Source organism: Nylanderia fulva, unplaced genomic scaffold (genome assembly GCF_048542155.1).
Source record: "Nylanderia fulva isolate GAGA-0341 unplaced genomic scaffold, ASM4854215v1 Scaffold7, whole genome shotgun sequence".
Classification (NCBI taxonomy): Eukaryota; Metazoa; Arthropoda; class Insecta; order Hymenoptera; family Formicidae; genus Nylanderia; species Nylanderia fulva.
The window spans coordinates 1,785,556-1,813,109 of record NW_028190807.1 but is presented as its reverse complement, the minus strand read 5'-3'; the positions used below and the strand labels follow the sequence as shown (position 1 = coordinate 1,813,109).

At 34.5% G+C, this 27,554-nt stretch overlaps 3 protein-coding genes across 4 annotated transcripts; 1 reads left to right on the top strand and 2 right to left on the bottom strand.

Annotated features, from left to right (window-relative positions):
- Positions 1–63: 63 nt before the first annotated feature.
- LOC114934590 (uncharacterized) lies at positions 64–11,511 on the top strand. The gene is made up of 2 exons (XM_029307251.2): positions 64–455; positions 8,168–11,511. Exons 1-2 carry the CDS (start codon positions 369–371, stop codon positions 8,639–8,641), a joined length of 561 nt encoding a protein of 186 aa, XP_029163084.1. The 5' UTR covers positions 64–368; the 3' UTR covers positions 8,642–11,511.
- Positions 11,507–21,235, bottom strand: AP-2alpha (adaptor protein complex 2, subunit alpha). 2 transcript variants are annotated; one of them, XM_029307291.2, is made up of 14 exons: positions 21,173–21,235; positions 20,373–20,460; positions 19,391–19,602; positions 19,136–19,329; positions 18,792–19,023; positions 18,609–18,717; positions 17,876–18,519; positions 17,667–17,798; positions 17,379–17,576; positions 16,959–17,290; positions 16,589–16,857; positions 16,372–16,516; positions 16,075–16,282; positions 11,507–15,989 (listed from the first exon to the last, which is right to left on the bottom strand). In XM_029307291.2, exons 2-14 carry the CDS (start codon positions 20,434–20,436, stop codon positions 15,912–15,914), a joined length of 2,817 nt encoding a protein of 938 aa, XP_029163124.1. In that variant the 5' UTR covers positions 20,437–20,460; positions 21,173–21,235; the 3' UTR covers positions 11,507–15,911. The 2 variants fall into 2 exon arrangements, with proteins under 2 accessions (XP_029163124.1, XP_029163125.1); XM_029307292.2 differs by lacking the exon at positions 21,173–21,235 and having other exon boundaries at positions 20,373–20,478.
- Positions 21,236–22,550: 1,315 nt separating this feature from the next.
- LOC114934624 (uncharacterized) lies at positions 22,551–23,409 on the bottom strand. The gene is made up of 3 exons (XM_029307310.2): positions 23,213–23,409; positions 23,020–23,143; positions 22,551–22,941 (listed from the first exon to the last, which is right to left on the bottom strand). Exons 1-3 carry the CDS (start codon positions 23,328–23,330, stop codon positions 22,692–22,694), a joined length of 492 nt encoding a protein of 163 aa, XP_029163143.2. The 5' UTR covers positions 23,331–23,409; the 3' UTR covers positions 22,551–22,691.
- Between the last annotated feature and the right edge of the window lie 4,145 nt (positions 23,410–27,554).

The following is a 27,554-nucleotide window of genomic DNA, read 5'->3' as shown; positions in this document are numbered from 1 at the left end:
ATACGAGGAGCCACGTGACCGAGCGCGTGTTCAACAGTAACAGCTGCACCGATGCACTCCCTTTCAATTCACGTTGAACCTTCGTCGAAGTAACACTGTAGAGATCAAATCAGTAAAGCGTATTACTCGAGTGTTCGAAAATATTCTGTTTAAATTCTCTGTGCACGGTAAAATCCTACGTTCGTACAATACTTTAATAATTTGGAACGTCGTAGAGATTATTCTATTTGAAATCATTATATAGTGCGAAATCGTTCTCCACGTTATATGTCAATGCAATAGAAAATTATGAATACGTAATTTTCAAGAGAAGTGATTGTAATCGGAGTGGTAAAAGTTCGGCACAAGAATAGATAGCTTTAAGAATAATGAATAATCGCAGAAAGTCGATTTGCAGTCGATTGTGCGTGATGCTGACGATTGCTATCATCGCGTGTATGTTGGTATTTATCAAGGTATGTGCGCACATATTTTTTTTCGTAACGCTTATTTAATTGTTTTGATTTGAAGCAATTTATATATTGATACACGGCGAAAATTTTTTTTATTTACCCTGAAAATCATGATAATTGTGGGACAATATGCGGTATTGGAATAAGAGTCTCTGATTAATATCTATGTATCACAATAAAAATACTTATATGTACATAGTAAAATTAATCGAATATATTTTATATCTTATTGCGATAGATATTAATATTTTTTATTGTGGTAAATATTAATCAGAGAAATTCTTATAAAATTCATTTAATATTATATTGTCCCATCCGGTCACCATACTTTTCAGAGTAAATTTTAAGAGAAAATTCTCTCTGTGTACAAAATGGAAGAATATCTAAATAAATTCATATAATTTTAAATTTTTATATATTTATATAATTTTTAAATATATATAAATTTATTTAATATATTTAATTAAATATATATTTAAATATATTACAATATATTTATATAATTTTTAAATTTTAAATAATCATTACTGACTATGAGAATTACGATTTTACTACAATAATTATTATTATTTGATTCCTTTTGAAGCATGTGAAACGTATCCTTGTAACGTATAGAATACACTATATACATAGATAAGGTGGTAATGTAGTTGAGGGAGCCTCTTGCGCGAGGGTTGAACCGGAAACATCAAAGTCGTTGGAACATTTAGACGATGAACGTACGAACAAAGTATGATTTATGGCAATCGAGAATTGTACGATTATCAAAATTACATATTTTATCTTTTGTCTTTACTTGTGCTTATGAGAGAAACACAAATGTGTTTCACGTTGAAATATTCTAGAATTAAACATAAAAATTAAAATTTATTATTTAATAAAAATTTTGATTTATCAGATTCTGAATCTTATGAATTATAATTCTCTATTATATTAGACTTTATAAAGATTTAAAAAATTTTATTATTTAATAAAAATAAAAAAATTTAATTAATTTAAAAATAAATAATGGTCAGCTGCACTTACGAAACTTATTATAAAGATTGATCATTTTAATTTTGATTAATCGACACTTGACAATGAAATTCAACATAACATTCTCTTATCATCCTCAATAAAAAAGCATCATTCACGTTTGATGAGGAGTACTGTATGGGAGAGCACTCGATCGACGACATTTTTTACATTTTATCGCAAACGTGCGTATATCGTTTATCGCGTATTTCGCATCGGACTGTAAAATATACTCGCATATATATATACATATGCATACGTATTCAAAGAGTTGAACGCACGAGCACAAAGCACGAGCAAAGTGCATATGTCGTTTGCAAGTTGTGTTTGTGTGTCGGGGGTCTCATGCTGCATTATACAGCACAGCACGCATTCGTCCAGGGCATGTTAGTCGGCGAGTTATTCGGTTCACTGGGGTACGCCGTGCTTTATGAGGCTCATTAGTATGCCATGGGAACCCGGAGACGGCGGTTCCGCTGGCGGTGCGATTTTCGCGATTCGTTGGCCCTGACTTGGCGCTCTTCTGCGCCCTCGCAAGAAACGTTCATGTACTATGCATTATTTGAAACAGAGGGTCGCGCACGTGTACATACGCATACATACACAGAAAGAATGGTCGCTTAGAATTGAAAATTACGATAATCGTGGGACATTATGATATATTGAAAGAATTTTATGAGTTTGATTAAATACTTACCACAATAGAAAATATTAATATCGCAATCAAATATATAAAATGTGTCTGATTTGCTGCTGCAGCATGAAAAGGTACCTTTATAAAATTCTTCCGATATCATATTGTCCCACGATTACCACGATTTTCAGGGTAAATTCTAAGAGAAAATTCTCTCCGTATATACATAGAGACACACAAGGGTATCGCAACGCCAAGAAAAATAGCGTTGTTACGACGCGCCAACGTAACGCCACGTACAATTATCTCGAATACGATACGCTATGTATCGGCAATTTGCGTATTATATCGGTAAATTACGGTATCGACTTGGTGTGGCGCGGTCTAACAGGTGAGAATAAAACGAAAGTATGTATTTATCGAAACGGTACTTTGTATGTAATGTAGTTTCATGAGAAGAGTGTATCCGCGCCGCAAGTTGAATTGCGCGAGATGAGACATAAAGGAAAGACATAAAGGAAAGGGAATGTCGGGAGGAGAACAGAACAACACACACATACACGCTTGATTGTAAACGCAGAGTTTCAGAGGAAGGATCTAAAGTTCTAACTAAAGTTTCGCACATGCATTTTTGCGTCGTTCTGAATTATTGATGTGGAAGGAGTTGTTTGTCCGAGTGGCGCCTTGGCGCGCTACAAACTGGCTGAAAGGTAGCTTGTTTACGCGGGTGATCGGTGCAATGGGGTCTCGAAGAGTCCGGATCTCATTAGCATCGTAAAAGAACTCGACGGTTTCCTTTGCGGTACAACTGTCGCATATTGAAGATATTTGCCGGCTAGGTTTCGATGAATATGAGAGACATTCGAATAACGAATGTAATTAACGATATATGGTGATTTCCATTTAGCAACACAAAACGACACAAACGTCATTCTATCTTTGTTCTACATTCTATAAGAATAAAGATAGAATGATGCTTGTGTTGCTAAATGGAAAGCACCAATAGTCGCGCAATTGTACCTTGTAGGGCCGGTTGTTCCAACTTTTGGCACATCTTTGTCTCTCTTTTTAGACCTTTTTTGAAAATATGCTGTCATGTAAAATTTACCAAAAAGCTAGAAAAATCGGCCTTGAACCATCATCATCTACGCGATATTCGGTATTTATTTCATTTTTATTTGGATGATAAAAAAAAATCAAAGGCATCTTGTTTGACAATACCTGCGATGCGCACTTGAGCAGTTTACAAGAGTGCTCTTACCTCTCCCTCGTCCAGGTGCTTGGTAACCTTCGACGACCCATGGAATATATACATATATATATACGCCGAGGGCAGGGTGTTCGTGGAACAATAGGGTGCGTAGTGGCCAAAGATAATTATCGCGGTTCTCAAGGCAGCTGCAACTGTGGGTTCACCCTCAGGGTAACCCCGGTGTCTTCCTCCGGGAAGTAGAACCGGCCGCTGTGTGTGCTCGACCGAGGAAGTCAGGTACACATACATACGAAGGGGAGAACCCAGTCTGGCGTGACTCCGCGGGTTGCAGCCTGTTGCAACTTTGGCGGTACCCTCCTCCGAATATCTCGGGAGGCCTTGCGGTTCAGTCGAGTTTGTTGAAAGCTTCCTGTCGGAAATAACGCAAGAAAGTAGTAAACGTACAAAAAAACTATGAATACATATATGATAGAATATAATGGAATATGATATACACTGAAAAATAACTAATTCAATTCAAACAAATATTTATTTCAATACTGCCTTACAAATCATTTATTTGAAACTAATAATATTGATGTGAAAAAATTTATTGTTTCAAATAAATTATTTATAAGGTAGTATTGAAATAAATATTTATTAATTTAATAATTTTTTCAGCGTACATATTTTCAATCTTTGACAATTCTTGATTGAGTATATTTATATAATAAATTATTAAGTATAAATGTTATTAATGTACATTATATTTCAAAATTTACCGAATATTATATATCTTTTCCGTACATTTAATTATTGATCAATTTTCTAACTATTAACGTATAGTCTTATATTGTCTACGTTATTTTTGATAAATGTAAGAATATTTAAGGAGAATTTAATAAATATTTCATGTTCAATATTAGTGAAACGGAAATCGGAAAGATTCAATCCATCGCGTGGTAAGCGCATCGACGACGGCTTTGAATGAAATATCTTATCCTATAATAACGTTTGGAACGTGTCTCTGTTCGGCTTTCAAATTACTGCAATTTTTCTCTCGTGCGCGAGCTATCCGCCTCTTCCGGTGACAAATGTAAGTGGGCCACGTTCCCTCAGGTGAGTCGGCGACGATGAAAATCCAACCCTGACGCGGCTTTACACACATAATATAATATGTACGCGTGTCTTTTCATATTAAATGGAAAAAGAAATTTTCTTTGTAGCCAATTATCCTCATGGCCGTAGACATGCAAAGTATCTATGATTATCGCTAATTACTTGTAAATTTAGCGGAGACGATTTCCAAAGTTGTTTTCGAACATTATTGATGACAATTTTGTTATTTTTGTTGCTATTTAATTGAATCAATGTTTAAAAATTTTATTTATATTTTGTAAATGGTAATAAAAATTGCCACAATCGAAGACCGACATTCCATCGTCCATTAAATCATTCGAGTTTTATGTCGTCGCACATGCATTCATCGATCAGCATTGAAATTTATCGGCGTCAATGTGCCTCTGAAAAAAACAAGAAAAAAGGGAAACAAAAGTGGAACACAAAAGGGACGGCAATTACCATTTCCGTTTCGTTCTTCCATTCCGGAAGTTTCTATTCATACCGTGAACGCAACATTACTTCCGTCATCACCGTTACGGATCGTTTGTCGACACCACCGTCCGATTTTTCATCAGATCGAATCGATGCATCGCGGAACGCTGTACCACGAAAAATATCTTTGTGTTATACATGAAGGAAGCGAATTCTTCGTTATTTTTTTTTTCATATTTTTTTATTTAGTCCCACGAAAAATTCCAATGTCGACATACCGCGGATTCTTTACGAAGCCCGCATTTCTACGGTTACATAATCGTTGGTTTACAACGTTCGTGTCTGCGATTGGCAGACAATCGACGAGAAAAGGATTGGAAATTGCCAAAGGTGATTTTTAACGTCCAAAGGTGTTCTTAACGTGACGCAGATCTTTTCTCTTTCACTCTTTCTTTTTCTCTCTTCATATTATATCCTTCGAGCGTGCGATGTTCCAAAGGCGACAACTCGTCCCGCATACAAGAACATTCTGCGGTTTTCGTGAACAATTTTTTTTTTTGATCGATAAATCTTGTTCAGGCAAAATCGTGTCTTCACAATTGCTGCGAGAGACGTTCGAGGATATATATCTTCGTCGAAGAATGTGACGTACCTCCCACTTGGAGCAATTACCTCGAAGAAGCTCCGGAGATCGATATTCTTTGCCTCGTTGATGCTATTCTCGAAGTATTCTCGCCGCAAATTTAACGTCAAATATAGTTGCTCGGTTCATAACTCACTTCGGTACTGTGAATGCAATTTTCCATGTATTAAGATTCTATTAAGCCAAAATTTCAAACGACGTTTTTCATCTACATTTACTTTTATTCGTATTCTTTCATATTTCCAAAGATTAATTTGTTGAGAGCTGCTTGATATTCAACAACTTATTATTATTCAATTCGCTAACTTAATAAAGCAATGATCGGCTTCAAAGGGTCGTAACCCTTAACTAGGTTCGCCATAACTGTAAATTGAAACAGTAGGCATCCTTACATGTGAACGTGGCGGCTCGTATTACGTCTAACAATAAGATGAGATGACGGGCACTTTATTGAACTGTTGGGAAAATAATGAATGCATATAGCTTCCACGAAAGCAGTTTTACATTCTCAATCGCGAAAAAGACATGTATAAAAAATAGACGATACCTTTAATTTGAATGAAAAAAATCAAAAGTTGCATAAAACAAGATTTTACTTTAGTCATGAAAAAAAGTCTCTGATAAAATTATTTTTTCTGTAAAATTGCAGATTTGTAAAACAAATAATGTACAAGGATGTCGAAGGATGCACACACGGAGAAAATGTTCTCTTAGAATTTCTTTGATTAATATTTACCACAATAAAAAATATCAATATGTAAAATTAATTTTTATATGTTATTGTAGTAGATATTTAATATTTTTTATTGTGGTAGATATTAATATTTTTGTGGTAAATATTAAGTATAGAGTCACTTATAAATTTTTTTATATTGTCCCACGATACCATTTTCATACGATTGTCAGGATAAATACAAAGAAAAAATTCTCTTTGTGTACGTAATATTGAAATGAAATATATTATATTCTATGGGCTAAGAGTCTACGACTACTTCAAGTTTGATGATGCCCGCAGATGGCATGTGTACGGAAAAAGGACAAGCTAAAGGGTTTTGAATTAAGGTCCGATGCTAATGATTCGCATGATGCGTAGTGACTGTCGGCGCGTGCCGCACGAAGCAGCTGCCAACAGCTGCTCTCTAGAAAGGGATCGCTTCTTTGGTCTCCTTACTTTTTACCTGCCGCTTTTGTGGTCGAGCGACAACGCGTTAGTTTCTTGGAATATACAATATGTATATGTCTGTATATAACACAGAAATATTTTTTAAATGAGGCAAAACTTTTTTAAATCTTGCCTATAATTAGGATCTTTATCTCTTCTGAAGCGTTGGATGCAAAGATGATAGAACTTAAGGAATCAAACTTTCATTATGCGCTTTTTTAATTTCTCGATTGTGGATCGATAAAATTTCTCTATATAAAAAAACAAGACTATATATAATAAATTTATATTAAAATTAGTTAATGTTAAATTGTTAAAAAGATAAATTATATTAGGTATTTAATTATATGGATTAAATAGAAAACATTTTAATAATATTGTTCAATATATTTATATGTAGAAAGAGAAAAAATAAATGAATTGAAAAAATGCATAGATCGAGACAGACAATGTTACTTATTTCGGGAAAATTAGTCGGCGAAAGTATAGCGGGATATATTTTAACGTATTAAGAGCAGCATTTTATGCGTGAGAGAGTACGGGAGTTCATATATCGCGTCTGGATCTGGCCAAAGTAGGCAGAAGAAAGGCGCAAGGTGTTCTCTCGCAGTCAGGTGGCCGCCTTCTTCTGTGCACCTGTTGGGTTGTTGGATGGTCAAACCTGCATTTCATCAAGTTTGATTAGAAGGGCAGAAAGATGATGGTCGGAAGTCGATGATACGTAGTGTATAATTGACAATATTGACTTGCAGAAAAAGACACACGTCGTCCGTGTAGCTTTATACCATTCAGAGATTATACATTATAATACGCAAAAATAAATTGAGTGACTATATATACGAGTATATTAATAAAACCGCTTGATAAAAGAATATAACTTGATCGCACGATGGTTGGCCTTTGACTACCTGTCACGTTTAGCGGTAACTTTTATTAATTATGCGCAATTAAGCGATAATTGTACAATTTTAGACTGGTCGTTCAACTCTTGATTGTATATGCAGGATATCTTGGCTTTTCGCTTCCTGAGATGCCTAAGAAGATATTCCGAATTAAAACGTTATATGGGGCTACTAATTATAGGTCGACGCGCTGTAATTTCAGAATCTGATTTCTCTAGAGTGATTCCAAATTTCCAAAATGTTAAAATACAATCTTAATCGATTTTATAAACAAAAAACTTTCTTCATCAAAGAGATACAAAATAAAATAAAGCGCTAAATCAACCAATTTTTTTACAATAGACAATTTACGTAAGCGCACGTTTCCTGTATATCAAGAATTGATCAATTAGCTGAGAATGTGCGTCTTCGGTTGTCCACTGAATATTATTTCCCCGTGTCCGGGGGCTCGATCGCGTGCAACCGGGAACGCTTTCCCCGGAATCGTTTCTGGAATCCGAATCTGAAAGATTACAAGCCTTTTTCTGCACGTCTGTCACAATCGAGAGAGAGAGAGAGAGAGACTCGGGGCCTACGCTCTACTAACCATCTGCCGCTCTTGTGTACGATTCCAGACCAGTGAGGGCAGGCCTCACATCAGGCACCACCGGGACGGCGTGCACTGCAGCAGATGCGGTCCAGGTTGGGGCGTGATCAGGCGCTGCGCCCGCGGCCGCGACACCGTGTGCGGAAAGTGTCCGGCCGGCACGTACAGCCCGCACCACGGCACGCAGCGCTGCTGGAACTGCGCCAGATGCGGCCCGGGTCTCTACGAAGCGCATCCGTGCACCTCGCGCAGCGACACCGTCTGCGACTCCTGTCATCGCCCGACGCCGGACAACCCCGACTATCGGCGCAAGTGCGAGGGTCGCGCGACATTCTTTCTCGCCCCCGAGGACGCGCAAAGCACCGCCGAGGAGAGCGTCCTGGTGAACGAGCCGGCCTACCGTTTCCAGCTCAACGACCGGGACCAGATACTCGAGAGAGACGTCGAGGCCATCCTGAGGGACAAGTCGGCCACTCGCTCGGAGGATCTATCGAGGATCTAATCACCGTATGAAACGATACTCTCACCCTCGTTCAATATGTTAGAGTATACACGTAGTCTCTCCGTCTTTCACGGACAAGACGGAAACGGAAAGTATACGGGATGTATCTAAATAAGGGCGACACATTTTGGGAGATGAATCTTTGTCGAAAATTAGAGGAGGTGAAAAATTAGCTTTTTAATTTTTTTCTCAAATTTTGAATAAATTTAAAAAATGAAACTTGGCGGAGATCTTTATTAATATTAAGAAAAATAAAAACTTGATTATTATCCTGATTAGAAAAGTTGAACTCTTTAAGGAGGAAGATATAAGAAACCCTTCTTAATTTTCTACAAAGAATCATCTCCTAAAATTTTCAAACTTATTTAGATACAGCCTGTATATAATTTTCGCAACAATTTTACTCAATTTGTTGTAAGATTTTCGGAAAGTCGAACGTAGAATACGCAAGAAATTTAGTTAAAACGCAAAATATAAAATTTGGTAGATTCGAGAATAGAATTAGAGGAATAATGTATGTATGTTCGATATATTGATCGATCTTTTAATACTAGTCAATTAATATTTAAGAGAGCTAATATTTGACTGAGAGAAGTAGCGTATAATCCCGGTACAATTTTCGGTTTGCATCGGAATGGAAATTTATTTATTTTTTCTCTCTTGTTCATCACACACACACACACACACACACACACACACATACACACATGAGAGAATTTCGATCACTTTGCATTACGATGCAACACAAATGGAAAACGTTCTCTATATGCTAAGTCTAATTAGCATAAAAAAATCATTTCTCTTGTGTACAAATAAACAATTGTACAACACTCATTTAGATTTATATATCAATAAAAATTACACGTCGTTAATGAGATGAATATTTAGCGTAATTCAATAATCGTGTTATCTATGTGTGTGTGTGGTTTCTACAAATTATTTCGCAGAATCGAATTTTTACATGTACAGCCATTCTTGAATTTTAATATGTATTTTTATGAAAATTTTCGCGATACAATTTTCACGTGCATTTGAATATATGAATATTGCATATGTCATTGCGTAGATTAAACTCGCTGCTATCATAGATTGACGAGAGAAGCTCGTACGCTTACAACTAATCGATATATTCGAATCCACGTCGAAATGCGGTCTTTCAAATTTCATTTGGGATTAGTGCGACGCGTAATGGCAGATGTCAAGTCGCATTTAGTTCTTGACTGCTATTTTCCACTTTATCGAAAAGCATTTTGATGTCCGTGGTTACGAATCCGATATTCCAGCCACAAATAATTCGGCATGCTTTTTGAGTCGATCTCCCAAATGCGAGCAAATGCGGTCTAAAGATATATAAGTGTCACCATAAACGAGCGTTGCAAATTCTAATGCAAATTGTAACATCCTAATGTTGCTAGATCAATATGGCCATTTACAGTTTTTAACGTTATTTTGTGTACATATGCATTTGTACATATACAGTTCTGTTTACGCGGATATGGATCTCTGTATATTACACACAAACTTACAGCGAATAACAAACTTGAATGTTACTTCAACACATTTCCAAAGATTTTTTTCGATATCATTTTTTGCTCTTATTTCGTTTGATAATATGCATATCTTTCTAATCGATATACACGTGTACTCCAATTTCGAGGATGGATCGGGATTGCCTCGTTGCATGTACGACTTTTTTTTGCTCGACGGAACTATAATTGCGCGAAATCAATGGCTCGGTATCGATAAACGAGAATGCGCCAAGTTTGATACGTTCAAGGTGAAAGTTTCATCGACACGTGTCCTCATTTGGTTTCACTGAATAATGTTATATTGGTTCTGGAGCAGCGCGCGTCAAGCTTCCGAAAATTATTTTCTCTCAAAATGAGAACGAGCTGTGGGCCACTTATCAAAAATAAAGAAGGCAAAGTATATTTATGTTTTGACTTTCAGCCTCTTTTAATGGTACGTTACGATTGGTCCACACAATCCATGTAGCAATGTAATATTTAAATTGAAGATAAAACAAATAAGAGGAAATTACAAATAAATCATCTATTCATTCGCATACGCGAGACACTCCAATAAATGTTTTGCGAACAAATATATTTTTGAAACCAGATATATATCGCTTTTTTTGTCTATTTTATATATGGTTAAGCAATCCGATGTTCAATTAATTCTCTCACGTGTCGCGCGACTGATAACTTGATAAGATGAGTAATTCGGCGAGTCGAGCCACTTGTCCACTCTGATATCGTTATACAATGATTTGTATTCTTAACGTGCATTTAAAGTTAATCCTGATTCCATTTTATCTCTATATATGTATTTTCGTTTTTATACATAAATGTGAAACTGCGACTAGAGACGATTGTATCTAACATCTAGTGCGGCGACAAATATAAATGAGATTATACGAGCCAAAACATGGCTTATTATTATTGTCTAAATCTAGATACGTTAGATCATTTAAGATAATTTACACGCGGTTTATTTTGCCTATATATACGAAACGATACATTGTCCGATATCACAGAAAATACTCGAATATCATTGATATCTATATCATATCCATTGCTGGATCTAATCAAATATTTTGTGTGTTGATTGCGTCTCTCGAATCACGATACGTTTGTTATTTCATATATATTTGCAAATTTCATAGTGAAACACAGGTATGCGTAATTATAATAATTAAACGCCAAATTACATGCACTCAGACAGATCAGAGTCAGATGCGGCAAATTTTTGCGCTATGAAAGAAATGTATCAAATAATAGGTACTATTAATTTATCTCGATATACTCTCTATACTTTAAGAATAAGTTGTTGTAAATATGCCATATAATGAAATATGATCTAATCTATCATTTCTATTGTTTTATTCATCGTACCATTTCGATCCTTTATCGTATATTAAATTTTTACGTTTATGCAGAGATACATTTTTCAGGGACATAACTTTGGAAAAGTGCGCATTCAATAAACTACAAACATAGGACGCGTCTCTTAAACAGAGATTGTGGCCCCTTTAAAATACAATTGCTTGTACTTTCATGTTACAGACTGCATGGTCACAACGAATCAACATTCGCAACAACTTTGACGAGGCGACATTATCGAACGTGTCTGAATAAATGAAGATAAAAATTGTCGTAATTGGAATAACGAGAGAATTGAGAGTTGAGCAAAGTAGACATACTTTTGTCCCAAGGAAATTTAGTTTTTCATGATATAAATCAACGATGTGTTTCCCAAACATATACATATACAAATAGATATAAAATAAATCGGCATTTTTCCCTCACCTTCGGAGAGAAGAAAAAACGTTTGTAGGATCTATTTTAGGAATCGCTAGAATTACATATATTTGGAAGAGAAAGAAAGATGTAAAGAAATGCATGCGCTACGGGAGAGACTAAAGATTGCTTTCGCGTAAAAGACTGAATGTGGAAATACGATTTTCAAACTTTGTTAAAGCTTTCCTTGGAGCTTTCTTTAAAGCTCGGGATTTATTGTGAGGGATCGACGGGTGAATTCGTAATAAAGAAAAAGTGAATATATTCGAACAATGTATATAGCTAGAACAAAACAAAAGTCCGTTACACAAGATTCGCTGCGAGATGAACGCCAAGAGAAATAACAGCCAAACTTAGCTGGAGATCAGGAGACCAATGTACGTCCATTAATTCTAATTCGACGTTAAAGCCACGGCGGTCAGGAGCCAACAACAACACGGTACAACTCATGCACATACGCTACGTGAAGAAATCAATACAATCTCGATAATTGTAAAGAGACGAAAAATCGAAATCTATCACGAATATCATCATACGATACATTCGGCCCGCATATAATAGCTCTTTTTCACTAATTTTTTTCTTTTTTTTTTCTTTTGTGGAGAAGAGGGAGGAGTTGGCTCACAATACAGAGGGCCTACTGTTAAATTCCTACAATTTGTTTAAATTTCTCCCTTAAATCTGTACACGATTAGACCGTAATGAAGAGGGGACAACGACACAGGATGACAACGCGAAAAGATATCCCGTGGAGCAGCCCAGGTAGCAAGCAAATGTCACATATTGACGTCTAATGACGTGAAGTCAGTTTGCTACTTGGGACGCGACAGACACTTGTTTGAATTGTTCTCACGCGATCGGAGAAATATTCTTAAGGTACTATACGTTCGAATATCCGAATGTTGGAATATCCCGATGATATATATATCGTGAAATAATCCTGAAATAGAAGAAGGGAGATAGGACTCCACAGCAATTCAATGCATAATAAAACGCGCATAAAGGCTTATAGGAAGTTTTTCATATTACGTTGCTTTCTGCATCTGACTTTGCGAGTATTCGGTTCGTTGACTAATCTCATAAATTCTACAGTAGGCGTAACAATGAAAATTACACGAGTTAGTACCATTCGAGATATTCGAATTACGAATATTCGATTGTATGTTGCATTCGAATATCGAATCGTACAGACATTGACTGCTTCGATCGCCGCATAATAGTCTAACAACTTGTGTATCTCGCCACACACATTTCTCTCTTAACATATAATCCGTGTATTTATAATATATGTGAAGGTATGTATATATATATAATATATATATTGCATATATATTAACGTAACTTTCATTTGAATGTAAAACGGCCCGTCCACGATTCATCGATTCACGCAAATTTTTCGCATATTTATCTAACATGTGATTTGATTTTAACATCGCCAACAGCTTCAACTTGATTCGCAATAATCTTTTGCCACGTGAAACGTTGAATCGTGTACAGGTCTTTAAATCTAAGCGCAACACGCGGTTTTCATTTCTATATTATAATAAACGAGCATAAACGCGAAGATAAAGGGATATCATTATTATATAAATCTCGTTGGTGTCTTAAAACATAATTTTGCCGAACATTATATAATCTTCCTTGCAAATCCATGACTGGTGATCGATAGTGATGGTCGAGGGTTCACGTCAATCAGTTTATTTATTTTTTTATTCTATAATTTTTGGAAGAATAAAGCTCGATAAAATGATCAACTTATACACTATTGAGATTCATTGAAAAAAGTTGCGTGCAATATATGAAGATTAATAAAAATTATAAAACGTCTTATAATTAGTATATATACTAATTATATACACATATATAAATATATGTATATGTGTATGTATAAATATTATATTGATAACATTATATAAAAAACTATGAATGAAAAATATACATCATAGGCATACATATAAATTACAAAATTTGCATATATTACACGTACATTTAAAAAAAAGACAGATCTGTTAACGATACCGTATAATGAATTTTTACATCGACAATAATTTATTATTTAACTTTATATATTTAATCATTTTTATAGATTATATTTTCACATGATTCAATATCCCCGTGTGCCTGAACGCTGATTAAATTTTGTAGCAAAGTACATATTATATAGTTTAGATTAAGAAAAACATTATATTTTTATCACATCTCTTGAAATATTAATCACCAGAAAGGAGTGAAATTACAAAACGCCCATGCTTTTTTTACAGTACTTATGATTCAGTAACGATTGTACAATAAAAAATCTAACAGTAAAATATCTAAATCTTGTCGTGTATCGTAAAATAGTAATAATTGTAGAAAAGCGAAAAAAGATAACAATAATAAAATTCTATCATGCACAATAAATCAAAAAATAAAAACTGATAGCGTCGTGTTCTCTCGACCAATCCTAGTCAAATATGTGACTAATATATGTATATATATATATATATATATATATATATCAATATAATATTTATATATATATAATCTATAAAAAAAGGAGGAATATAATAAGGATTTAGAAAGAGGAGAAAAGGGGAAGGAAGGGAGTTACACTACATATGAATATGAAAAATATACATCTTACTTCCCTGAAAAAATAAGATATAAATGGAGCTTAAGAAAAAAATTTGAGCTTGGTATGGCTACAAATAGTGCAACCTGTGTATCTCTCGTAAATGTTATAGCCATTTGTAATTAATTCAAATTTTATATGTACAATTGTATAAAGCTTTACAAAGATCAGTAATATGTCACTGATCGTTGTAAAGCGATATTTAAATCATATTTAGAGCTGCTCTTTCCATTGTTAATATTATAAAACGCGTTTCCCAAAACACACTTCAATTATTACCTGTACAGAGTATACACTCTATTTCAAATATACATCTTACGTAAAATTCTGAAAATAATCAAACATACTTCTACAATTACAAATCATTATTCTGTGTGATTTAGATTTCAATTAACGATATACTAAGATTATAATATACCTTTCGCTGGAATTTTATAAACACAAGAGTGACCAGCCATGGATTTATCATACATCAATATCAATAATATAGAAAAACTAGGATATTGTTCAAAATCAAGATTAGAATAAGGCGCAATTAAATATAAACTCTACTAATTATATAATAATTAATTTGCAGCTCTGTTAAATATAAGGATATATCTATGTGATAAACAGCTAATATTATACAACTACTGTCATTGTGCCCAAATCTACTCTCGCTCACGCGACAATCTCATGGCGAAATATCGATACGAATAATCCGTGACTCCAAATGACGCATTGGTACGAAATGATATAACAAAGAGACGTTCACATACAGAGAGATCTTCCAACTCTAGGGATCTGATCTTGATGACTCGCTGATGTTGAGAGTTATATAAATCGTAACGATACAGAGGTAAATTTGTATTATAAAACTAAATTAAAAAAAAACACATATTTGTTGCTATTATGTGGCTCGAGTGATTCTATAATATATATATAATAGCTATAAAATATCTAGTTTTTTCTGTTTCTCTCATTCTCGTTTCATCTGCATAAATTGTATAGATTGTAATATAAGATGTAAATCCATATAAAACAAATCTACACAATATCTTCAATTACGAGTTAATACTGTCTATCATAGCCAGCTTATACATATGTTTTTTCTTTCTGTACGTGATTGATTTCGATCATCTGATTCAAATCTATGTCTCTTCGATAAAACGATATAGTGACACAAAACTACCTACACGAAGATATAGATTTCGTACAAGAGCGTTAAGAGTGTAAGCTTGGGTACAACGCAAATATGTCTTAACAAGTAGTCATCAGTATCCTTTTCAACGACGTGCGAGATGACATCCTCCTTCATAATGATATATCCTCTCACAACGTAGTACTAATTTATCGATGACATTTACGCCTGCTAGGCCGTTTAAAATTGGTCCACCAGCAGGTCACAGATCTCTACCGACATTGATTCTTTACTTGAACGTACCGTTAAACGAAACATCTACAAGTAAATGCAATTAATTAAAACTGTCATATACATACACAATTTCTCTTTTGTTAAATCTTTCAGGAAGTTGACAAATTACCTGGGCTTGCTTATTTGGTTCAAGACGCAACAGGCAACCCACTTGCTGCGCCCTCATATGAACGATACCGGCGCAGACAAAGTTATCAGGATTTGGATCGATACCATCAAGCAGTTGCATCCCAAAACCTTGTAATTTTGTACGTACTTGTGTTAAATCCATCGGTTGCTGCGCTTTGAAAATCTTTTGCGATCGTTGTTGATTCGCTCTAAAAACAGATTTAACGATTTTCGATAAATCAATCTAAATCAATTTCACTTCTTTCTTAATCAAGTATATTCTACTTATATTTCATACCCGCCGAGATTTTTCCATCTTGCGAAGAATGATTCCCCGTTCATTTCCGTCGGTTCGAAAAACTTGTTAATTGTTAATGGTAACTTCATTGTGATTTTTTGTGGCACGTTATTATAAATGAAAGAAATAAGCATACTCGGCGAATCTGTGAATAAAAATATGAATACATATAATAATAGACTTAATAGAGATCTACAAAAATGTCAAAGTAACATACCATTATAGTCATCGATACATTCAGCATTGATCATTTGTTGGATTTGCGCGCCAGCCTCCAATATAGGATCAACAGGTTTTACTTGTACAGCTAATTTTGCTTGATTCTCCTCTGACCAAGATAGCTGTGGTTGAAAACTGTGTAATGCGTATTGTGTTTTGTTTCCATAGAAAAGGCCTATGCGCCCAAGATTTTGCCTAAACTCTGATTTTACACCAATTTGTATCAAGTCGCTCTCGAACAAGACACCATTATTCTTACAAACAAATCTGGAAAATAAATTTAATATAATTAATATACAGATATACATATATATATTTCAATATTTAAATTATATAAAGATATAGATTTAATTGTGCATGTATCTTACTTCTTAGGATTGTATGTATTTTGGGTGCCATTGGTAGCACCAACTTTATTTGGCATATTGTAGATATCACCCAAAACATCGAGTAATACACCTGTGTTACTAGATGGCTGAGAGGAAGGTGGGGTTGACAGTCCTAATAGATCGGCGGAAGAATTGTTAACTGCTGCAACAGTAACAGGAGTGGCTTCAGCATGGTGGTTAGTATTTGGTGCTGGACTTTTGCTTTCTCTAATTTCATTCTCCGGTACTCGACCCGGTTTTTTCTTCTTTAAAACTGCAAGGATGGAGGACTCCCTCTCGGGGAATGCCGGCATTTCTTCCAGCACGGTAGCCTATAAAAATTCAGATAAATATTTGATTATACTAATCTCACATACATATCTTTCACAATATAATACATGTATCGCGTATATTGCGTACCAAAACATCGGTTGAGGCAATGATGCTCAATTGTAAGTATTCCGATGCTCGCTGTTGCAACTCAGCATCTGCACTACGTAGATTACTGTGTTGTCTGAAGACATCTTGAATCTGACTTCGAATTTCAGGGAACAGATTGACAAACTTTATGTATGTCGAAAGCAGTAATGCTCGGGTCATAGGAGAGCATAAATGATACTGTGCAAAAGAGAAAATAGATTTGTTAGATACAAATTCTTAGTAATACATACATATATTATTTTGTTAAACATTAGAACAAACACTTACTTTGGAATGTAAGAGCTGGAACTGGACAGCTGGAGAAGACCGTTGGTCACCAGCAATGAGATTACCAAATTCTCCAAGTATGTAACCACCAACTTTAACCATATTTTCGTGACAAGCTGGTGCTTGCAATGCCTACAACAATACACATAATGTTTGTATCTAAAATAGATTGAATAAAATTTTAGCAAAACGATAAATGTATATCTTACCTCGAAGACGGTTTTTGCAGCATAACCCTGTACATCATCTCGATTGATAACGATTTGGATAACACGATACCAAACTTCCTCGGAAACATAATCGCCTGCTATCCTAATTAAGTTTAGAATAACATCGACGTACCAAGTGTAATCAGTCGCATATTTTTCGGCTAGAATCGCTACCTTAAGGACCATCTCCTCTCTAATCGAATAGTCGGCTGTTTCCAAATAATTTAGCATTTCCTGAACTATTTCTTCGGCATTACTCTTATCACACATGGCATATAACAGATCTACCGCCTGTTGTCTCACGGAAACATCTTTTTCCATTTTCATCGATAATATGACAACTTCTTGATGTTTCTTTACGGCTTCATGCGAAAATTCCGAGGTAGCCAAATGGCACATAGACTCCAGTGCCAAATATCGCAAATTAGTCTCGCGGTTCGATAAAAATTGTCCGAGTTGGTTGCATGCTCGTACTAAAAGATTCGGCTCACTGTCGTTGTGAATAATTAAACTAATGGCCTCGAAGAGCACAGCATTTTTCGCGTTTGAATGCTGAACCTTCTTTGACTTTGGTGGTTCTTGAGCTTTGTTTAATATTGTTTCTAGACACTCATTTAGTCTGCCCCTCACACCTGGATCTTCAGCTGTAGCGATATAAAATTTAAATGCAGTTATATTCTGCAATCCATTGTGCTTTTAAATAAAATGTATCCCATATATATAAATTAAATACCTGGTGGTGTATAGTTTTGCAACAAGCGTAACAATTTGACGGATAACCATGGAGCTGGTACAAAATAATACGTATAATCCTGTAGATCTGTGTAACTCGATGTAACAATCTATAATTATAAAAGAAATGTCAAATAATAATATTCCCATTTTTACATGTATAGATCAATCATTGTCAACGTACTCTACTTAATCTCGAAACTGCGAGACTAACGCAGCCTTTGTATTCATCTGGATTTCGTTTTACGAGAGCATCTATGAGCGATGCCGCGGCCGTTACAACACCCAGATGTTGATCATTTAACAGATGAACTATGCGCGACGTCCATTCACCGCCGGGTACAACGTCGGGCGCGGTGCGTAGTAATCGTAAGAGGCATAATGCTGCACTTTGTTTCACAACGTCCATAGTATCTCTAGGGAACAAATATTACTTTTTAAAATTGAATGAAAATCTAATCTAATATTTAGTAGTTGCAAATACTACTAATAGAAATTTTATATGTTGATAAATGTACTACTTCATACCCTGAGACAAGCAGTTTTGGAATTTCATTGCCAAAGGCTTCTGCCATTTCCTTGCTACCAATATTGGCGATACATTGCAATGCCAAGTTGACGTGAATTGGATTGCGCGAGCCGAGATCATTTTTTATACTTTGTATGATTAATTTGATTAAATCACTGTTGGTATTCACCAAGACTGATATGAAAAGGTAACCCTAGAATTGAATAATTGTATATTGTGTCTGCATCACTGATGGCACCAACAATTATACTTACAATTTGTTTCTCCGAATACTTGTTTGATGAAAGTAAATTGACAGCTTCCATATGTCCAAAGTCAATATCATGACCAAGAAGGAAGATGAACAGCAACTTGCAAACATATTTCTTTTTCTGGTATCCGTCAAGTGTTTTATCCCCTTTAAACTTGCTGCGAATGTTTGCTAATTCCTTGTTAATTCTTTTAATCTCTGCCTCTTTACTTTTACCTAGTAAATATTATTTATATTATTGTAATATTATTTGAAGAAAATGAAGAACACTCTTTTTTTCTTTACAAAATAAGATTACAGAATTATAATTATTAATAAAAATGCCTATTTAAAAATAAAGTGTACATTAAGAGAAGAGCAAATTTTCTTTCTTTTTCCATGTATATTTTATTATATTTTTATGCAAATATGATTGGCAGTAATATATCAATAGAAATATGTAACAGAAGAATTAATGGCGATATGCCAACTGGCTTACTGCACCAAGGACAAATACTTTTATCTATATACAGTTGTACATTAACATACAGTGCATAATCAAAATTGTCAATAAAGATACTTATAAATAAATTACATATAAATTATATAATGCTCTTTACTTAATAAATATATTAAGAAAAGATTGCATTTATATATATATTTTTTTAACTTCAACTAATGATGCCAATGTGTCACAGATTGATATTTGAGAGTCAAGCTCTATCAGGAAGATAGGCCTGTATCAGAACTCCGCCCCCTTTCTCCTGCTCTCCCTTTCTCAGTGACACTTTACATGCTATTTCAATGGCACGCTATCACTCGATGAATGACATTCCGTTAAGTTTAAAATATAAAAGGGACATAAATATAAATTTACAGGAAGAATAGTGTATAAATGGTCGAGTACAATGATTTGCAATATCAGTATTTGCACAAACTGCACATTAGAAAAATAAAGAAGATATTAATATTAAGGATAAATAAATAACAAATGTCAAACTACTTACAATTTCTGATATCCGATATGAACACTGCCAATCCACGCATGCCATCTCCTCTGACGGCCGGCATTCTGCCTCGTTTGCTTAAAACTACCTGTGAATGAGATCGAGTTATAAAGATACTTGAACGTTCGTCCCCTTCAATCTGAGACGTGCTCCAGCGTAAATATACTGTAATTGGTATTTGTTTCGCGCACTAAGAATAGCATGACGCAACGGTTTAAACGAGACGCGTGGTCACTCTTATCATATTTTTCTCTATCGCTCCTATCGTTTCTATAATCACAAAACTATTTCTCTTCCTTCCTTTCTTTCCCCACCAGATATGATTATCGGAAAAACGTGTTATCCACACGACGGAGTAAAATTCGGCTGCTCCGGCTCTCTTTCGGAGCTTTCAAGCATTCGCGAACACGATCGTCCGCGAATCGGCGATAATTGACCGTCTCGATGATCGCTCGGAGCCGGCGCGGCCTGACACATCGGAGCAGTGACGACGATGATCTTTGACAGTAGCAGCCGGGAGAGTTCGGTCTCTCTTTCCCGGAAGAAAAAGGAACGCGCGATCGTCGAAAATCGGCGAGACGGATTGACGATGCGAAAAATGCAAAGCGCGATCGATCGGAGCATTCCGCGAGAAGGAGAAACGCGAGAAGAAGCGACGAGGGAGCGCTTTCGTTTTCCTCGAGTCTTCTTCTCTTCGCGCGAGAAGGAGCTGTCGCGTCTCGCCGGATTTTCCTCTCCGTCTCGGGGCGAAATTTCCCGGCGATTTCTCCACGAAATTTTCGTTGAATTGGTCTACGTACCGGTCTGGGCTAGGGGATTGTGCGTTCACGCACAGGCTCGGGCGCACGGTAGGCGTGGAACTATTCGCGGACCCGTGCCAGAGACTTCGTGGCTGTCGCCATTTGCAACCGTCGACTGGCTCTCTGACGGACGACGGGCTCTACCCGTCAAAATGCCAGCGCGCACGCGCCGTTCGCGCTGGCGCGTGGACTTTTCGTATTTCGAACGCCGCGACTCGCCGCTACCTCCCGCTTTCGATTGATCGCCGCGAAAAGGCGGGCGTCTCCGTTCTCCGTTCGCGAACACGAGTCGAGAGGAAAGCGCGACGGAGACCCAGCGACGAAAGGAACCGGCTATAAATTTAGCACGCGAGTATCTCTCGCTTTCCCGCGCGTTCTCGCGTCGTCTGAAGGAGGGAACGGATTTTCAATTTACCGGAACGAACCGGAAGTGGAAAATCTATTTTTTTTCTCCCTCGCACTTTTATCAAAATTTACAGCTCGAGGGAAAGTTTCGTTTATTTCGATCGGCATTTACTTTCGCGAGATTACTGGAAATTATTATCTCGAGGAGTGGGAACAGTTTTGCTGACTAATCGGTCAGATGAAAACGTTCGTATTTTGAGCTCGACGGTTGATTGATCGTTGATTGCCGCTAATATGGTGCGATAGATATATATTCGACGCGGAGTGTCTTAGTTCTTTCGTCTGTTTCTTCGTTCTTTCATCGGGCCATCGCAGAGACTGTCTCTCGTATACCAGTTTTGCAATCAGGTACAGTTTTAATATTAAATATATGTAAAACTTTGTGGAGAGAAGAGAGAATTTGTGCGCATTTATCTCACACGAGTTGTGGAATTCGACGAAATGATATGTCGTTGATATATCTTTACCATTTACGAGAGATTCAAAAGAGATTTAGATAACACGTCACTTTACCTAATTTTGGCTTTGACATTTTAGTAAAATTTGAATCAGAGGCTTCTATTATCAAGTTTTATCATTATGTATTTAGATATTTTATTGATATTTATTGATCCCCTTGAAATGATGCAAGCAAAATAGCATTGAAAATTAGCAAAGGGTAATATAAGAAAAATGTTCCGCTGATAAATAAGTAATACATCATTACACGTAAAACAACAAACTGTTTCATTAAAAATTGCTTTTCAACAAAAATTTTAGTAGTGCAATAAACACAAATAATTTTTCAATATTATTTAAGTCTACGCATTTGTAAAAAGAGAAAAATATCAAGCACATTTTCTTCGATAAATTGGATTTTAATCTTAGCAAAAATTTAATAAAGTTTAAAAAGAAATTGTTAGGCTATCCTATATATATATATATATATATATAAAGTTTATGCAATAATATATTTCATAAAGAAACAAACAACTGCTTTTCTAGATGATATATTATGATTATATGTATTACAATGTACAATGCACTTTTATGCTATTCGCTATGAATGAAATCAATGTAGCTAAGTAACAATGCAAGGAATAAATTATACTTTCTCCTAAGAGGAAATTATAAGTTACTTTACACTTTGCTGTATCTTTTCAAGCAACATCTCTATTCTGCCTTTCATAACAGGTTGTCCTTTCCTCGTTTTCCTCGATAACACCCTAAAATTTTGCAATTTCTTTTCCTTATATTTTCTCAAGGCTTCTTCTCGCTCTGCTTTTACACGAATGGCATCTTCTATCCTTCTCTTCTTATCTTCTTGCTTGCGTTTGTACTCTTGTTTGGCCTTGTAAAAGGCATAGCTTTTACTTTTTGAGTTGCTGTACGGATGTAAATACATTTAGTTATATTAAAATTTATGTCGGATTTAAAAGTGAAATGTTGAACAGTGTGCGTACCTTATCTCATTTCTATTCTTGGGTTTATTTAAAGATGACGATTGTGAATTCTGCTGATCCTTTGCAAGTTCCTTGTAAAATCCACGCAACACGGCTTTCTTTCTCTTTTCTTCCCACTGATCAACTGATACACAGAAGACAAAATATTAAAGAAATAGTAAATTAACCTATTTGATGTATGTCATATACATACTTTTATACTTATTGCTATATTTTTGGAGTCTGTATTTCTTTTTGTCAAATTTCTTCTCAACTTTTTCCTTTTTATCGTCTCCCTCTTTCGCAGGCTTCTTATTTTTAATATTTTTCATTTTATAATATTGATGAAAATGTCCATGTGTCTCAACATTACAACACGTACATTAACGCCCTCGGTAATGTGTGGCTAAAATATAAAGCAGAGAGTCAAAGGAAATCTTTTACGTATGATAACAGGAAAATATAGTTACCTATTTTATCTACGAGAGAAAGAAATATATCAAAATTATGTTGCAATTATAACATAATTACAATTTTTTTTATTAAGAAATTATTTTATTATAAAAAAATTACACAATTTTTGTCAGTCATTTTTTAAAAATAATTAATTATTAATTAATAAAACATTAAAAAATAAAGAATGATTAGCAAAATGATAAAAGAGAGTAGTATAATAATTATATACGCAGATTTTATATTTATGGCCATTTGTCATCGTGTTACGTGTAAATTTATTCGTGGCGGTGACATATTGATAATTAATTTATAAACTGTGCGCAATTTATAATAGATGCGAACACAATTCACATTAGATCAGAAGTTAAATAGTATCGTGTGATCAATTATGTATATATGTCTTTTACATTTTTTATTAATGATATACACAATTTCGTGATATATACAATTTCATGATTGTATTATATTTACATTTAAAATTTTACGAAATTAAAAAGAAATTGAACAAGTATATATATTAAACAATAATTTTATAGAATATTCCGAAAAATGTATAAAATTGTATTTTTAATACTCTTTAATTTTTCTATAAATTATATGCTTTCTCTTTCTGATATTCTCGCTAAATTAAATTTCTATCTTTGCATTGCTCGATTCTCCGCTTCGAAACAAGCTTCATTTATAAGAGATCGAACAATAATTATTCATAGCTCGATATATAATTGGAGAAAACAAGCAAACTGACGTTGTTGAAAAGATAGTAGCTCTTTGGTATGTGCTACCAAGTTATTATTAGCTGACAAAATCCGAGAGAGCCATAGTATCCGAGGCCAGATCCGCTCGAAGGAGATTCTTCGAGAGTTCGATTATTTCGATCGTCGTTCCTTTCGTAATTCAATGTCGAGGATACGATCAAGAAATAGCTCGGCAATTTATTCCGCTTTCCGCATTCATGTTACGCGAAATCAAAAATATATTTATATATACTTTTTTATCATACATTTTTTTTAATAATATCGATCGAATATAAACTTTGCCCTTATAGAATAAGACTTTATCGCGTCTTTTTTTAAATTTTAATTACGTGGATGTAGTAAGCGATCTTCGGAACGACCTATAAATGCCGAGAGGTCATCACTGGTCATATACATATATAATGACACCGCGTTACAAACCACGAATGGAACTTGAGGTTAACGTGCCATGGCATCATTCAATGACATCATAATCAAATCCATGATTAGATCTATGTAAGATTAAATTTTGAGATAAATTAATTAAAAAAAAAATGGAAAATATAAATTATAGAAATTTTATTAAATTATTTCTTGTCTAAATTTATAATATTTAAGATAAAGGTATTTCTTCGTTAAAATTAAGGAGTCAAAATTAAAAATAATGATACAAAAGAGGAAGTGATCGATAAAAAATTATTGTGTGGGATAAATTTCGATTTTAGGTGATTTTGAGATCTGCGATATTTTGAGATGGGTGATATAATTTTCGTAGCGATCTTTTTGGGAGCTACATATATGTAATATACCGGTGACCTTATCTTCGATCCATATTAGGACGCCTTTTATCGATCGGTGAAACCCCCACGAAGGTGACGTCACACTCTCCAGTCAACATACCTGGTCGTGAACGTTTCAAACAAGGGAGAGGAAGTCAGCTGTCTCGTAAAAAATCTTGTACTGGAAATATAAGGAACGCACCGACATTGACATACTTTGGCTTCAACCTCGATGATCTCGATGGTCGTGATCTGATATCTTTTATCCTTTCATTGCTATTACGCGCTTTGTATAACATCGCAATATAGTATATTCCCCGTTACACATAATAATTATAAAAAATAATGAAAAAGTTAGAATTTAGAAAATTTAGGAATATTTTTTTATTTGTATAGAGAGTGCGTCTAAATAAGTGTGAAAAATTTTAGATGATTCTTTGTTGAAAATTAAGGGAGGTTTTTATATCTCCTTTCCTGAAGAGTTACACTTTTCTAAAGAGAGAGGTAAATATTAAATTTTTATTTTTTTCTCAAATTTCAGACACATTAAAAAAATGAAACGGAATATATCAAGTTTTTTCACTTATATATAAGTTTTATAAGTTTTTTAATATAAACTCCTCAGGAAGGAATATAAGAGCATATATATGTTTATCTCAATTTTCGACAAAGACTCGTCTCCTCAAATTTTTCGCATTTATTTAGGTACACCCTGTATATATCACGAATAAAACTTTATTTTGAAAAAAAAGCTGCGTTATTATAAGAACTTATTTAATCTGAATTATTTAATGCAAGTATATATTTTAATCATTCTCGCAGCTTTGTGTCATACTTGGTACTTTTCGCTTTTAATATATAATTTTGGTTTATTCCTCCTCGTCAAGCTCAGGATTAGCGAGTGCATCTGTTTGGTCAATTGTTTCTTAGATTTATTCAATTAGTTCGACGTGAGCAGACTTTTCGATGGTGTTCTGATTCATGTGAACGTATCCTTGAAGAATGTTCGGACTGTATATGAGAAATGAGGGGGCGTAAAGAATGACGTGCCGTTCCTCCATTCATTGTCAGTCGAACGCAACTCGTGACGACGCAAAACGCCGAAATAGCGTCGGCGTCACTCACACGACTCAGTTTCACAATACCGTAAAAGAATTTTCTCGTGACGACGTAAACATTCTTTTAACATTCCCGACTTGTTGACGCATCTCGACGCCACTGCCAATTTTTGCCAGACGCAATACAAGAGGAATGCGTTCTCAATTTTGCACCCAAATTTTGTTGATTTTTTCAAAGATATACAATCGGCTTGAAATCATATCTTTTATAATAGATTGCGCGATTCGTATTTGTCTGATACAAATAATGCAAAATATTATTAATATAATAGGCTGACAATCAGATTAGACGATAACGCGGTAACGATATTTACACAATTAATTTCTAAAATAACGATATCAATTTAAATTGCTATTTTAATAAGGTTGTAAACTTTTAAAATTACTTTCTTCATTATAATTTTTGTTGACAGACTATTACGGACTTTTATGAATAGACCTCGTCGATCTTACGATGAGCGTTATTGACTTAACAGAGACCTTTCAATTCGTCATACTAATTAATCAATCAGTATCGTAAAAATTATATCTTCATTTATTGCAACTCGTTAACTCTCGTGTCTTACACGTGTCATTTCTAGACTGTTTTTATTTTCAATTCGCATTTTTTGATGTTCGGTTTAATCTACGTAAAACATGTGACAGAGAATTTAATATTTAATATAATATTTTCAAAACAATTTTATATGGTAAAAATTATGATGAACATTAATTATTATTCTACTAACTATTATTATAATAATAGTGCCTTTTATTTCCGTCTTTTCATTAGAAATATGAATAATTTCACCGTGACACGTGTGTAGGAATTTACGAGATTGTTCTTTCGCGGGGGTCGTTCATAAGGAAACGATCATGCAAGTTTATTAGTCATGCTCTGTTGTGGGCAATGATGATTCGTTTTGTATCTTTTCTGAGATCGCGTGTGTCGCCTACGCATAATCTTTATATGAACAAATTCGGAGAGCTCATTTTCATATTTGACAAATTATTCGTTTTAAATACGAAAAAAAATTCAATCGCTATATCTTTCAAAAAATTAATTTATTAATCTCAAGTTTTTTCTCTATATTTAGAATAATTATTTTTAATTTGACAATTAATCTAGCGTCGGAATTTAGTTATATATATATATATATATATATATAGATGTTTTGTTAGATTTAATGTTATATATTTAATTTAAGTATTTTTTTAGTATAATCAAATATGTCATTCAATCATTTGCTTCAATAATATATATTTGAAATAATTTAAAATCGATTTCCTCTTTAAATTTTTCAAAAAACAGATACATACGAAATATTGCGTATAAAGTGTGATATATCCATAAATGGCAAAACAAACGCGCTCTTTCATCGTACACAAAATAACGTAGGCGGCGAGACGCTTCTCCATTTTGTCTCTCGATCATTCGTCATTAATGACGCTTCGACTTTCGGCCGCATTAATGTCTAATTAAACCAAAA

Bases quoted from the DNA above. Each gene is read 5' to 3' on its own strand.
- LOC114934590 (XM_029307251.2), top strand. From the start codon at position 369: ATGAATAATCGCAGAAAGTCGATTTGCAGTCGATTGTGCGTGATGCTG. The intron at 456-8,167 runs GTATGTGCGCAC...GTACGATTCCAG, and splicing joins GTATGTTGGTATTTATCAAG to ACCAGTGAGGGCAGGCCTCA.
- AP-2alpha (XM_029307291.2), bottom strand. From the start codon at position 20,436: ATGCCGGCCGTCAGAGGAGATGGCATGCGTGGATTGGCAGTGTTCATA. The intron at 19,603-20,372 runs GTAAGTAGTTTG...AATATTTACTAG, and splicing joins CATATCGGATATCAGAAATT to GTAAAAGTAAAGAGGCAGAG. The intron at 16,517-16,588 runs GTATGTTACTTT...TTTTATTCACAG, and splicing joins ATGTATCGATGACTATAATG to ATTCGCCGAGTATGCTTATT.
- LOC114934624 (XM_029307310.2), bottom strand. From the start codon at position 23,330: ATGAAAAATATTAAAAATAAGAAGCCTGCGAAAGAGGGAGACGATAAA. The intron at 23,144-23,212 runs GTATGTATATGA...TCTGTGTATCAG, and splicing joins ATATAGCAATAAGTATAAAA to TTGATCAGTGGGAAGAAAAG. The intron at 22,942-23,019 runs GTACGCACACTG...ACATCCGTACAG, and splicing joins AAGAATAGAAATGAGATAAG to CAACTCAAAAAGTAAAAGCT.